General features: G+C 41.4%; 1 protein-coding gene across 3 annotated transcripts in view; it reads left to right on the forward strand.

The window, feature by feature from the left end:
• Positions 1 to 14,379, forward strand: part of stra6l (STRA6-like) — a 33,131-nt gene extending 18,752 nt beyond the window's left edge. For all 3 annotated transcript variants that reach the window (XM_024412935.2, XM_024412934.2, XM_024412933.2), the window contains 12 exons: positions 3,227 to 3,352; positions 5,292 to 5,365; positions 5,620 to 5,731; positions 5,859 to 6,012; positions 6,406 to 6,481; positions 6,603 to 6,684; positions 6,791 to 6,839; positions 8,169 to 8,286; positions 8,596 to 8,715; positions 11,482 to 11,645; positions 12,435 to 12,593; positions 13,415 to 14,379. In XM_024412935.2, coding sequence (XP_024268703.1) covers positions 3,227 to 3,352; positions 5,292 to 5,365; positions 5,620 to 5,731; positions 5,859 to 6,012; positions 6,406 to 6,481; positions 6,603 to 6,684; positions 6,791 to 6,839; positions 8,169 to 8,286; positions 8,596 to 8,715; positions 11,482 to 11,645; positions 12,435 to 12,593; positions 13,415 to 13,665 — 1,485 coding nt within the window. In that variant the 3' untranslated portion in view covers positions 13,666 to 14,379. The remainder of the gene's footprint in view (positions 1 to 3,226; positions 3,353 to 5,291; positions 5,366 to 5,619; positions 5,732 to 5,858; positions 6,013 to 6,405; positions 6,482 to 6,602; positions 6,685 to 6,790; positions 6,840 to 8,168; positions 8,287 to 8,595; positions 8,716 to 11,481; positions 11,646 to 12,434; positions 12,594 to 13,414) is intronic.
• Positions 14,380 to 15,428: the final 1,049 nt, after the last annotated feature.

The raw sequence follows: 15,428 nt of genomic DNA on the forward strand, positions 1-15,428 counted from the left end.
AAATAAAGTGGGCATATAAGCAGACAATGAAAGCACTTACAATATTCAATAATTACATTTCTCTTAAACAGGTTATAGGCTACAGTAGAACAGTCAGAACAGTAGACAAAATTAAGAGGGGTAAATTAACCACATTTTTAGGGTGAGGCACATGGACTACTACCATCTTACTACACAACATACACTTAGTATTACTTTCTTAGCTACAGTATGCATACTGTATCTCCCTGGCATATTACATAATTTATGAAGCAGCATACAATACATTTTTAGACTCACATTGTTGCACTCGGCTCACTTGAACAGGAAGGTGGCACGGCGATCCTCCAAGTTAACAGTTGTTTTGAGTGCGGCACAAATCATGCTTCATTGACAGCGTGGCCAATGTTGAATGTTTATAATTTTTCAATTGGAAAAGAGACCCTTAATCCCAGATTTGGGACCACACAGCCACTGTCACTGATTCCTTCCAAACCACTCATTGAATTTGCGATTTCCTACTGTAATGTTCAATGGCCGATGAGCACCGATACGATTTACCTACAGTGCCTTGCGAAAGTATTCGGCCCCCTTGAACTTTGCGACCTTTTGCCACATTTCAGGCTTCAAACATAAAGATATAAAACTGTATTTTTTTGTGAAGAATCAACAACAAGTGGGACACAATCATGAAGTGGAACGACATTTATTGGATATTTCAAACTTTTTTAACAAATCAAAAACTGAAAAATTGGGCGTGCAAAATTATTCAGCCCCCTTAAGTTAATACTTTGTAGCGCCACCTTTTTCTGCGATTACAGCTGTAAGTCGCTTGGGGTATGTCTCTATCAGTTTTGCACATCGAGAGACTGAATTTTTTTCCCATTCCTCCTTGCAAAACAGCTTGAGCTCAGTGAGGTTGGATGGAGAGCATTTGTGAACAGCAGTTTTCAGTTCTTTCCACAGATTCTCAATTGGATTCAGGTCTGGACTTTGACTTGGCCATTCTAACACCTGGATATGTTTATTTTTGAACCATTCCATTGTAGATTTTGCTTTATGTTTTGGATCATTGTCTTGTTGGAAGACAAATCTCCGTCCCAAAATTCCCTGTCCCTGCTGAAGAAAAGCAAGCCCAAACCATGATGCTGCCACCACCATGTTTGACAGTGGGGATGGTGTGTTCAGGGTGATGAGCTGTGTTGCTTTTACGCCAAACATAACGTTTTGCATTGTTGCCAAAAAGTTTAATTTTGGTTTCATCTGACCAGAGCACCTTCTTCCACATGTTTGGTGTGTCTCCCAGGTGGCTTGTGGCAAACTTTAAACGACACTTTTTATGGATATCTTTAAGAAATAGCTTTCTTCTTGCCACTCTTCCATAAAGGCCAGATTTGTGCAAAATATGACTGATTGTTGTCCTATGGACAGAGTCTCCCACCTCAGCTGTAGATCTCTGCAGTTCATCCAGAGTGATCATGGGCCTCTTGGCTGCATCTCTGATCAGTCTTCTCCTTGTATGAGCTGAAAGTTTAGAGGGACGGCCAGGTCTTGGTAGATTTGCAGTGGTCTGATACTCCTTCCATTTCAATATTATCGCTTGCACAGTGCTCCTTGGGTTGTTTAAAGCTTGGGAAATCTTTTTGTATCCAAATCCGGCTTTAAACTTCTTCACAACAGTATCTCGGACCTGCCTGGTGTGTTCCTTGTTCTTCATGATGCTCTCTGCGCTTTTAACGGACCTCTGAGACTATCACAGTGCAGGTGCATTTATACGGAGACTTGATTACACACAGGTGGATTGTATTTATCATCTTTAGTCATTTAGGTCAACATTGGATCATTCAGAGATCCTGACTGAACTTCTGGAGAGAGTTTGCTGCACTGAAAGTAAAGGGGCTGAATAATTTTGCACGCCCAATTTTTCAGTTTTTGATTTGTTAAAAAAGTTTGAAATATCCAATAAATGTCGTTCCACTTCATGATTGTGTCTCACTTGTTGTTGATTCTTCACAAAAAAATACAGTTTTATATCTTTATGTTTGAAGCCTGAAATGTGGCAAAAGGTCGCAAAGTTCAAGGGGGCCGAATACTTTCGCAAGGCACTGTATAATTTCTCTTCAAATGACAAGGACTAAAAAGGATTTGTCAACTTGATTCATGTTGATGACTGCTATCTAAGATTGTGAAGTATGATGTTGAAATGATCAGTCCAATCAAAGCTACGGTAGATATAACGTGATTTGACGACCTTTTATCTGTGGCCAATGACCTTGAGCCTTCTTGGATGGGCACTTCTATGGCAGCAGCCGAATGGCTAGAATTTTCAATGTCTCCTCTTACTCTTGGCAGTGACGTAAAGTCACCCATGAGTGATAGAACACTGAGTCAATCACTGCGCAACGCTCCGTATTTTCTGCTGGCTTGCCCCACCACCACAGAAAGCACTGAGCTAGGCTGAAACACCACCATTTTGGAGCTGCCTTACTCAAGACAACAAAAAAGAGACCATGTTTGTATGCTGCTTTATTAACTCAATGATATGTCATTTTTTACATTGTTTGCAAACTGATATGTGACACGTATTAATGCCAAAATAACATGCAAAACAGGCAATCCCCCAAAAAAAAAGAAATACGTTGTAATTAAACAACAACAAATCTGGGGCTCAAAACCCCACCTGCCTTGAATGACGGGTCGCCACTGACTGTAGCACTTATCAAGGTGAAAATAAAAATGGATATGCACTCTTCTGGGAAGGGGTGACGAACCACCACTATGATGATTGTGTGATAGAATGTGTTGAATCCATTTTGTGTTTCCGACATCCTGGCATGATAGCACAGAAAAACAGAAAAGCCTGTCTGAATAGCAGACAAAATATGTCTTATCCTAACTTGATTGGCATTGAATACCTGTCGTTGATGCTAATACCACTCACAAAGCAGGTTTGCATCCGTTTATTAGCATTGTCATTACGTTCAAATGCTTATACACTGTATAACATTTAACATATTTCCCAAGCCATTCATCTCACATATAGTTCCCAGTACAGTATGTGATGTCATTGCATTCAATAATATATCTTTATCCCACATGCCAAATGAGTTATTCCTCTCACTTACTACGTTCAAAATCTATATCCCTGACCATATTTTCCAAGTCATTCATCACTCTTTACAGTAGGTGTGGCCTATGTATTTCTGTGTCTATGACTGCCATGTGAATTTGAACTTGTACTCTGTAGATACTGGGTAGTCACCAGAAGCTTGTCTACCAGTGGCCGACCATTTTGTCTCTCGTATTCCTCCTGGGGCGGTTCACATACATGCTGGTCAAAGCTGTTCGGATTCGACTCCAGCTTGAAACTGAGGTGAGAATTTCAGTTGGAGAAATAGTTGTTACCACATCCGTTTGAGGATTTGTGTCAGTGAAATGGGGAAATTAATCTCAATAGCGTATATCAGATATGATGAAATACATACTTGTGTTATTTACGACTCATATTCAAATGAGATTTACAGTTGAAGTCGGAAGTTTTAGCAAAATACATTTAAAATCAGTTTTTCACAATTGCTGACATTTAATCCTAGTAAAATTTCCCTGTTTTAGGTCAGTTAGGATCACCACTTTATTTCAAGAATGTGAAATGTCAGAATAATAGTTGAGAGAATGATTTATTTCAGCTTTCATTTCTTTCATCACATTCCCAGTGGGTCAGAAGTTTACATACACTCAATTCGTATTTGTTAGCATTGCCTTTAAATTGTTTAACTTGGGTCAAACGTTTTGGGTAGCCTTCCACAAGCTTCCCACAATAAGTTGGGTGAATTTTGGCCCATTCCTCCTGACAGAGCTGGTGTAACTGAGTCAGGTTTGTAGGCCTCTTTGCTCGCACACTCTTTTCAGTTCTGTCCACACATTTTCTTTAGGATTGAGGTCAGGGCTTTGTGATGGCCACTCCAATACCTTGACTTTAATGTCCTTAAGCCATTTTGCCATAACTTTGGAAGTATACTTAGGGTCATTGTCCATTTGGAAGACCCATTTGCAACCAAGCTTTAACTTCCTGACTGATGTCTTGAGATGTTGCTTCAATTTATCCACATAATTTTCCTGCCTCATGATGCCATCTATTTTGTGAAATGCACCATTCCCTCATGCAGCAAAGCACCCCTACAACATGATGCTGCTACCCCTGTGCTTCACGGTTGGGATGGTGTTCTTCGGCTGGCAAGCCTCCCCTTTTTCTTCCAAACATAATGATGGTCATTATGGCCAAACAGTTCTGATTTGTTTCATCAGACCAGAGGACATTTCTCCAAAATGTATGATCTTTGTCCCCGTGTGCTGTTGCAAACCGTACTCTGGCTTTTTTATGGCGGTTTAGGAGCAGTGGCTTCTTCCTTGTTGAGCGGCCTTTCAGGTTATGTCGATATAGGACTCGTTTTACTGTGGATATAGATACTTTTGTACCTGTTTCCTCCAGCATCTTCACAAGGTCCTTTGCTGTTGTTCTGGGATTGATTTGCACTTTTTGCACCAAAGTACGATAATCTCTAGGAGACAGAACGCGTCTCCTTCCTGAGCGGTATGACGGCTGCGTGGTCCCATGGTGTTTATACTTGCGTACTATTGTTTTTACAGATGAACGTGGTACCTTCAGGCTTTTGGAAATTGCTCCCAAGGAAGAACCAGACTTGTGGAGGTCTATCATTTTTTGTGAGGTCTTGGCTGATTTCTTTAGATTTTCCCATGATTTCAAGCAAAGAGGCACTGAGTTTGAAGGTAGGCCTTGAAATACATCTACAGGTACACCTCCAATTGACTCAAATGATGTCAATTAGCCTACCAGAAGCTTTTAAAGCCATGACATCATTTTCTGGAATTTTCCAAGCTGTTTAAAGACAGACAACTTAGTGTATGTAAACTTCTGACCCACTGGAATTGTGATACAGTGAAATAATCTGTCTGTAAACAATTTTTTGAAAAATTACTTGTGTCATGCACGAAGAAGATGTCCTAACCGACTTGCCAAAACTATATTTTGTTAACAAGAAATTTGTGGAGTGGTTGAAAAACGAGTTTTAATGACTCCAACCTAAGTGTATGTAGACTTCCGACTTCAACTATATATATATATCATGAACTTCAGATCATTAAAAAAAAAATGGCCGTCACAACAAGGGGAGAGATCTAGGTTAGCATTTACTAGTCTTCAGCATGCCAAAAGGTCTTTAGACATGCCCGACTTTGAGGAGCAACCATCCAATGAATGATGAGTTTGTCTGTTGACAAGAATCTTCTTTCAGGACCAAGACCAGCTAATCCAGTGTCACCAGGCCAAGCATGTACAGAGGTTGTTGAGGAGGATCCCTATTGAACAGTAGGAGAAACACTGGCTCATGATATATTCTGTGGTTATATAAAAGTAAATCATTGGTAACAGCCTGTCACACCATTGATAAATACACCACCATTGGCCTGGTTTCAAAATTAGGCCTACTATGTTCAACACGTGACAATCATTTACATTTCATCGTTGGTCATGCAAACATTCAGCATCAACTGGTTGTGTGTCTTAAAGATTTTTCATGAGGCGTTAAGAATTTCGTTAAATTCCGGTAATCGTTTTGATAGGAAACTGGAGGCCAGTTGGTTCCAGAGGAGGGTCTATGACTGGGACCCCCACTTCAAGTTCCCTAACAGAATGATCGGCACATCCATCATATCCCTGATTGGCTTATACACGGTTCGCCTTGTTATATGGGCGGGATTAGGTTTTTCATGTGTTATTTTACACTTATTTTAGGTATTTTATTTGACATATTTTTGTGTGCTTCTGACTGTGTGCTTTGGGTGCGTCTGTCCTTCCACAGATGACTTTGGCTGACTATAGTCTCAGTGACTATGCGTTTGATAAATTGGATGTTCTGAAAGACCAACTGAAGAAGCTGGCTTTTTCCTGCAATGAGACAGAGATATTTGTAGCTATGATCCCCCAATTTGAGGAATTCGCTCACGTTGCCAGAAGTAAGGAGCATGGTTTAGACTATTGTGTGTGTGCATGCGTGTGTTGCCGCACCCACACTCATAGAAAGAAAGGTGCTATCTAGAACCTAAAACTGTTCTCCGGCTGTCCAAATAGGAGAACCCTTTGAAGAACCCTTTTGGGTTCCATGTAGAATCCTCTGGTTCTACATGGTTCCAGAGGGTTCTACATGGAACCCAAATTGTTCGACCTGGGACCATAGGGGACAGCCCCATAAGGGACAGCCCCATAGGGGACAGCCAAAGAACCCTTTTGGAACCCTTTTGGAACCCTTTTTTTCAAAGAGTGCAGAGTTTGCCTGAATATTTGTACCATTATCATTCATCAGTCTGCATAGTTTACGTGTCAGTTTGTTTGTTTGAATGATTTTCCAGAGTGCTGGCTAGCCACAACCATCTTTGCCAGCCTAACGTCTGTGTCATACACATTCCATGTGTTAGCATGCTACCGGTATGTCCTGTTTGATGCAGTTATTCCACAAATATTCCATATACTCTATATACACAGTATAGATTATGTAAATGATGTATGATCTGTTAGCATTGCTGTTATAATTTTCGCCCTGTCACAGGAAACATCTGAAGAGATTGTGGGCGGGGGAGAAGGCCTTTCTTCCTGAGAAGTTCCATAACCCCAATTCTGCAGTCAGTGTGGTGAGTAGCAGCGCATTCCAATGCCAGAATGTTCCACAGAATTATTGGGAATGTTATTTGTAGTGTCAAAATATTTAAGAGTCATATTTTGTAACGTTACATACAGGCTGCCATCACAAGATACTCCGGATGGCAAATAGCATTTACTTTGTGGGGTAAGACAACCTTTCCTCTTCCTTTCAGCCCACACAATACATAGTTATAAGGGGATATATAGAATGAGACATAAACAGTCACCTCCAAAATGATTGCCACTCTTGATAAAGATGAGAAAAGAATACTGTGGAAAAGAAGTAATACCAATACAGAGACATATTATATGATAAACACAATACTAATTTATGCTAATAAAATTGCTCAGAGAAAAATGTTTCGTTTTAAGTAATAAAATGAAATCGCAAAGATATCTGTGAAAATGATTTTCCTGTTTTCAACGCTTTGTGCGCCTTCCACTTGCAAGGATAACAGCGCTAAGCCTTTTTCCGATAATGCTTAATGAGATTGAAAAATACATTGGTAGGGATCTTAGACCATTCCTCCGTACAGACTCTTTCCAGATCCTTGATATCCTTTGGTCTGCGCTTATGGACTGCCCTCATCAATTCAAACCTCGGGTTTTCAATGGGTTTCAAGTCCGGAGACTGCGATGGCCATTGCACCCGGTTCCAATCCAAGTGCCAATGCCGTTTAGCAAACTCCAGGAGTTTACATTTGTTGTTTGCTCACAATAAAATAGCCTATTGGCATGGTGTTGGCGTCTAACTTTTGAGTTGGAGGCTTGGTGACCCCAAGATTTTTTGATGCCATCCGAACCGTCTTCGTCACTGTGTGTGGGGACAAGATACACTTGGGTCCTCTACCAGGGAAGTTTACCACAGTTCCAGTGGTTTTAAACTTTTTAAATGTTGCCCTAATAGTGGTAAGGGGTATATTTGGTTTTTCAGGTTTTTGTTTTGGTAGCCATTGCCTAATTTATGAATGTCAACAACCAGTTGTCTCTTTTCATTTGTGATTTATTTGCCTTTCCGCATGGTGATGGATGACAAAGGGATTTTGCACGTGTGTTACCTCATTTTTATACCCCAGTGAAACAGCAAGCCAAGGAAGGCCACAATACAGTTCCTTAAACTGAGATACATTTTTAAAAAGTAGAATGTTAATGCAGATTTTATTTAGTTAGATTTTATTTATAATAATCTTCAGGGTTGCCAGTAATATTGACAGGTATCTTTTTTAGATAAAAAAACGACAACTTCTTAAGCGTAATCTCTTTCTCCGAGCAATTGTATTAGTATAAAACTATGTAATTGTCACTTTTTTGGGGGGGATACAGTATAGCGCAGTATTTGTATTATTTACAGTCTTTTTTGTTCATCCTTATGAAGGGTGCCAATAATTTTGGAGGTGACCGTGAATAATTATTTATTGGATAGGTAAAAGATAAATAAATGCATTCTATATGAAAGTTCTCCAATTTCTTCCAGGTTTTCTAATTGTTCACTTTGTCCAGTTCGTCTTTGCGTTGCTCTTTACCTACGGAGTGGTCCTCCCCATCCAAAATGGAAGAGTGTTGGAAATGTTGACCAACATGGGAACCATTCTGTAAGTGTACTCCATGGGACAGTTTCCCAGACCCAGATTAACAGAGAATCTCCATTGAAAGTGTTTTTGAGTCCAGGATTAGGCTTAATCTGGATTTGGGAAACTGGCCCGTTCAGTGCTTTAAACAGGCTCTAACTATTCAGAAATAAAACATATTCAAGGAGCCGCTCAGCTCATATGAAAAAATGTCACTGATCGCTGTTATTTCTTTACCCATTGAGCGTCGACGTAACATATTTCCTGGTATGTATGCATATCCAAGCAGTGTGAGATTCCTTATCCTGTATGAAGTAACGTTCTCTCTATCAGTTTGACCATAGGTATCGTTATAGGATTGGTTATACTACAGGTGGTGCTGGTCCAAGTGTTCTTCCTTCAGGACAAGATCTCACCGTCAGACAGGAAGAAACCTCTGGCACTCAACAACAGGTGCGGTATTATGCAACACAGGCCATACCTCTTGACCTAACGTTCACCTTAGCCTACTGGTCACCAGTCATTCACCCATCACAACTCTACCCAGTCACAATCTATGGTTAGTGTGCTTCTTTGGAACGCTCACACAAAGAAAGAAGAATGCTTAACAGTTCCTTAATTAAAGGATTTCAAGGGAGGACATGGTGCATGATTAAACACCCACATTTACAGTACCAGTCAAAAGTTTGGACACACCTACTCTTTCAAGGGTTTTTCTTTAATTTGACTATTTTCTACATTGTAGAATAATAGTGAAGACACAACACTATGAAATAACACGTATGGAATCGGGTAGTAACCGAAAAAGTGTTCAACAAATCAAAACATATTTTAGATTTGAAATTCTTCAAAGTAGCCGCACTCTGCCTTGATGACAGCTTTGCACACTCTTCGCATTCTCTCAACCAGCTTCACCTGGAATGCTTTTCCAGCCGTTTTGAAGGAGTTCCCACATGTGCTGAGCACTTGTTGGCTGCTTATCCTTCACTCTGCGGTCCAACTTATCCCTAACCATCTCATTTGGGTTGAGGTTGGGGGATTGTGTAGACCAGGTCATCTGATGCAGCACTCCATCACTCTCCTTTTTGGTCAAATAGCCCTTAAACAGCCTGGAGGTGTGTTGGATCATTGTCCTGTTGAAAAACAAATTATATTCCCACTAAGCACAAACCAGATGGGATGGCGTATCGCTGCAGAATGCTGTGGTGTCCATGCTGGTTAAGTGTGCCTTGAATTCTAAATAAATCACAGACAGTGTCACCAGCAAAGCACCCCCACACCATCACACCTCACACGGCGGTTGGAACCAGAAATCTCAAATTTGGACTTATTAGACCAAAGGACAGATATTCACCGGTTTAATGTCCATTGCTCGTGTTTCTTGGCCCAAGCAAGTCTCTTCTTATTGTTGGTGTCGTATAGTAGTGGTTTCTTTGCAGCATTTTGAGCATGAAGGCATGATTCACACAGTCCTCTGAACAGTTGATGTTGAGATGTGTTTGTTACTTGAACTCTGTGAAGCTACAATGGGCTGCAATCTGAGGTGCAGTTAACTCTAAGGAACTTATCCTCTGCAGCAGAGGTAACTCTGGGTCTTCCATTCCTGTGGTGGTCCTCATGAGAGCCAGTTTCATCATAGCGCTTGATGGTTTTTGCAACTGCAACTGAAATGTTCCATATTGACTGACCTTCATGTCTTAAAGTAATGATGCACTGCCATTTCTCTTTGCTTATTTGAGCTGTTCTTGCCATATGGCTCAAACGCATTAAGAAGGAAATAAATAAACTTTTAACAAGGCACACCTGTTAATTGAAATGCCTTCCAAGTGACTACCTCATGAAGGTGATTGAGAGAATGCCAAGAGTGTGCAAAGCTGTCATCATGGCAACGCGTGGCTACTTTGAAAAATCTCAAATATAACATATTTTGATTCGTTTTGGTTACTACATGATTCCATGTGTGTAATTTCATAGTTTTGATGTCTTCTGTATTATTCTACAATGTAGAACATAGTAAAAAATAAAGAAAAACCCTTAAAAGAGTAGGTGTGTCCAGACTTTTCACTGGTACTGTACCACAAGAGGTAATGACTGGAGCAGAATCAGTGGAATGGTATCAAACACATGGTTTCTATGTGTTTGATGCCATTCCATTAGCTTAGTTCCAGACATTATCGTGAGCCGTCCTCCCCTCAGCAGCTTCCATTGTACTATACATATCATACTGCAAAGGTAAACATTGGGACAAAAATTGGCATTGGACTTCCTGGTTTACATCATAACATCTTTTTTCACAAGTATTTTTCTTTACCCACAGCTATTTATTTTAGTTGACCTTAGTTACGCAACCTTTTCTTAACCCAGGGTTAACGCTGGGGATTAGTAGTAGTGGTTCTCACCTGCTAACGCTAATGTCCACAAGCTAATGTGAAGCGTTAAACACAACCAGTATTTACAAGTTAATCTTGCATGCCTCTGGTGACAGACTGGAGGAGATTTTATGGGTTGACACAGCGTTTCACCCAAACCAGAGCTAGTTGAGCTTCATAATGCATAAATGTGTGGCAAAGACAATGTGCAGTCAAGTTGTTTGCACACACACGCAAGAACACACACAACCACAGACACACACACACATGCCGTGACCCCACTTTGGCATGTTCTGCATACATATCAGGACATACATACACTGAGTATACAAAATATTAAGAACACCTGTGAAAGCTGTGATACCTTATTAATGTCACTTGTTAAATCCACTTCAATCAGTGTAGTTGAAGGGGAGGAGACAGGGTAAAAATAATATTTTTAATCCTTGAGGGAATTGAGACATGGATTGTGTATGTGTGCCATTCATAGGGTGAATGGGCAAGACAAAAGATTTAAGTGCCTTTGAATGGGATACGGTAGTAGGTGCCAGGCTCACCGGTTTGTGTCAAGAACTGCAACACTGCTGTGTTATTCACGCTCAACAGTTTCCTGTGTGTATCAAGAATGGTCCAACACCCAAAGGACATCCAGCCAACTTGACACAACTGTGGGAAGCATTGGAGTCAACATGGGCCAGCATCCCTGTGGAACACTTTCGACACCTTGTAGAGTCCGTGCCCTGACGAATTGAAGCTGTTCTGAGGGCGAAATATCGGGAAGTTTTTCCTAGCGCTTGGTATACTCAGTGTACATTGTTGACATGGCACTCTATGGTATCTCCCCTTTTAGGAAGGCGTTCCACAACTTCAACTACTTCTTCTTCTTCTACAACGTTGTGATGGGCCTGAGTAACTGCATCCTGCGTCTGCTAACCAGCTGCGTGGTGGGCACCTGGCTGGTGTCACGCATCGACCGTACCATCATGCCGAAGGGATACGAGTCCATGGACCCTGGTCAGTTTAGTGACCTAGTTAGGGCCCAGATGGTTTTCCCTGACCAAGAAAAACTCTCCGCCCTAATTAAAGGCTCTGACTAAAGCCTATAGTTTATGGTTGAAAACTCACACAGGTGCAGCTACGTACAAACAGGTGATTCAAGCACTGTAATATAAGTGCATAGCCAGCCAGAACGGCTCATAGGAGCAGGAGCCTATCTCTCCTTTATGTAGAGCAGGGGCAGGCAACCCTGTTCCTGGAATGTCTTCAGTACTGCAGGATTCTGTTCCAACGAGACACCACACCTGACCAACTGAGCTAATTAATCAGTTCAGTGATTGCCTAAATTCGACACACCTGGTCTTCCAGGTCAGTTAAATCCAAATCATGAAGTGTCTGTAGCACTCCAGGACCAGGGTTGCCTACCACTGCTGGAGAGTGTGGCAGCTTGATGTGAACAAGTACACCCCTTGGACAGGACGCAAGTCCCAAACTCGGTCCTGACCCCCACCTCTGAGTTCACCTTTAGTTTTTTGCCCCAACACTACACAGCTGATTCAAATAATCAAAGCATGATGATGAGTTGGATATTTGAATCAGCTGTGTTGTGCTAGGGCAAAACACCAAAACGTGCATCCAGAGGAGTGGCCCCAGGACTAAGGTTTGGAAACACTGCTCTCGTCAATCGCAGGGCCTGTAATATAGGATTTATACAGAAGGTGGCAGCATTTCACAGGATTTGTATGACAAAGATTGTGTGGCAAGTGCATGTCATATAGAATGTAACTCTTTGACTGTCTATTTTAGGTTACAGCACTTGGATCGGGATGATTTTTGCAGACCACTACCACAACAATCCAGTCATGGTGTGTTTCTGCCATCTTCTCCTGTCCAACACCATGGCAAAACAACAGAGGACCACCGAGGCAGCATCCTACTCCACGTTCAACAACACATCTTCGCCAGGTCAGTTAACATTAAGATGTCATGAACACAGCTGCAGATCAAATAATGGGCTGTTTAAAATATAATTTACTCTAGGTTGAAGTTTCTCATCATGTGAGTGTGTATTAGACTAAATAGTCATTGAGAGATCAGAAGCTTCTGAGAGCACAAATCATACTAACCTCCAGTGGTGTAAAGTACTTAAATATTAATACTTTAAAGTACAACTTAAGTTGTTTTTTGGGGGTATCTGTACTTTACTATTTATATTTTAGTAATGACATTTACTTTTGATACCTAAGTATATTTAAAAACAAATACTTTTAGAATTTTACTCAAGTAGTATTTTACTGGGTGACTTTCACTTTTACTTGAGTCATTTTCTACTAAAGGTATCTTTAAAATATGTACTTTTTCCACCACTGCAAACCTCAGTAGCCCAACCCAAACTTGATCAAAAGAGATAAATTAGCTTATCCTGGACGACCCACAACTCACACAAGTGACATTTGAGACCTGAAATAGGAACACTGGGACAATAAATATTTTGTAGATAATGTCAGTCTCTCTCTAATACCACTGTGTTGTAGATTCAGCCTGTGGAAGTTATCGCTAATACCACTGTGTTGTAGATTCAGCCTGTGGAAGTTCTCTCTAATACCACTGTGTTGTAGATTCAGCCTGTGGAAGTTCTCTCTAATACCACTGTGTTGTAGATTCAGCCTGTGGAAGTTCTCTCTAATACCACTGTGTTGTAGATTCAGCCTGTGGAAGTTCTCTCTAATACCACTGTGTTGTAGATTCAGCCCGTGGAAGTTCTCTCTAATACCACTGTGTTGTAGATTCAGCCCGTGGAAGCAGGGCCAGGCGGCGATGGATGCTCCTCTACACCCTGATGAAGAACCCACGACTGATCCTCCTGAGGAAGAACAGGACCTCGTCCAGTCCCACTCACCACCAGGACACTGTGGTCCAAGCCTGGCTGCTGGCCTCTCAGACCGAACAGATGGGACAGGCACCAGAGATGACAGACACAGCCGCTACAGTTACGTCAGATCAGACGATCACCAATGGGCAGGCATTAACTGACTGATTCTGCTCCGGGTTTATACACGCGCGGCCTGAAATAGTGTAGTACAATACTGTGATGTAACATTTAGTAGACCTACAGACATTCAGAGGACACGTTTTGGGTCATGAGTGCTACACTTGATACTACAGGCCAATTCTTCTGTAGGCCAAGCTCTTACAATGTATTGTATGTGATGAATAATATGATTAATGTATTGTAAATTCGGGAAATAGCTACATAATTACTCCTACTGTGAAAGATGACAGGACAAATGGACACAGTTATGCTTTTTACCTCATAATGGCCCGTTTGTTTTTAGTAGGCCACATAGCCGCAGGAAGTAGAGGTGCTGAGGGCGCTGCAGCACTCCCTGAAAAATCATCATTTAAAAAATATACAGTACCAGTCAAAAGTTTGCACACACCTACTCATTCAAGAGTTTTTCTTTATTTGTACTATTTTTCTACATTGTAGAATAATAGTGTAACCCTTGAATGAGTAGGTGTATCAAAAATGTTGACTGGTATTGTATATACATTTTAAAATGTTTATTCTTAAAGATGTTTTTTTTTTCTTCTCATAAAAATAGTGCACTGGGTCTTTACTACTATTAGCAGAACAATATAGATGTCTGTAGCTCAAGCAACAAAATAATTCAGCATCTCTGCTCTGGCAAAAAAAGCTAGTTGTATAATTAAGAACAGTATTTTGCAGGATTAAATTGTCGGAATTGAAGTCCCTTTCTCTTTGATTGTCATTCTAATGGAATCCAGAAAGAACAAAACCATGTCCACACATCAAAGGTGCAAAGTTATGGGTAAAGACAAACATCCACATCAAATTAATTATTTTTATTGATCAAATGACATCAATCAAATGTATTTATAAAGCCCTTTTCACATGTCACAAAGTGTTGTACAGAAACCCAGCCTAAAACCCCAAACAGCAAGCAATGCAGATGTAGAAGCAGTGGCTAGGAAAAGCTCCCTAGAAAGGCCAGAACCTAGGAAGAACCTAGGAAGAAATCTAGAGAGGAACCAGGCTCTGAGAGGTGGCCAGTCCTCTTCTGGCTGTGCCGGGTGGAGATTATAACAGAACATGGCCAAGATGTTCCAACGTTCATAGATGACGAGCAGGGTCAGATAATAATAATCACATTGGTTGTAGAGGGTGCAGGTCAGCACCTCAGGAGTAAATGTCAGTTGGATTTTCATCGCCGATCATTCAGAGTTAGAGACAGCAGGTGCGGTAGAGAGAGAGTCCAAAACAGCAGGTCGGGGACAAGGTAGCACTTCCAGTGAACAGGTCAGGGTTCCATAGGCGCAGGCAGAACAGTTGAAACTGGAGTGGCAGCATGACCAGGTGGACTGGGGACAGCAAGGAGTCATCAGGCCAGGTAGTCCTGAGGCATGGTCCTAGGGCTGAGGTCCTCCGAGGGAAGAGAGAGAGAGAATTAGAGGAGCATACTTAAATTCACACAGGACACCGGATAAGACATGAGAAATACTCCAGATATAACAAACTGACCCTAGCTCCCCGACACATAAACTATTGCAGCATAAATACTGGAGGCTGAGACAGGAGGGTCGGGACACACTGTGGCCCTGTCCGACGATACCCACAGACATGCAGGACATAACCACACCCACTTTGCCAAGGCACAGCCCCCACACCACTAGAGGGATATCTTCAACCACCAACCTACTACCCTGAGACAAGGCCAAGTATAGCCCACAAAGACCTCCCCCACGGCATAAACCCGAGGGGTGCGCCAACCCGGACAG

This window comes from Oncorhynchus tshawytscha, linkage group LG11 (assembly GCF_018296145.1).
Source record: "Oncorhynchus tshawytscha isolate Ot180627B linkage group LG11, Otsh_v2.0, whole genome shotgun sequence".
In the NCBI taxonomy this organism is placed as follows: domain Eukaryota; kingdom Metazoa; phylum Chordata; class Actinopteri; order Salmoniformes; family Salmonidae; genus Oncorhynchus; species Oncorhynchus tshawytscha.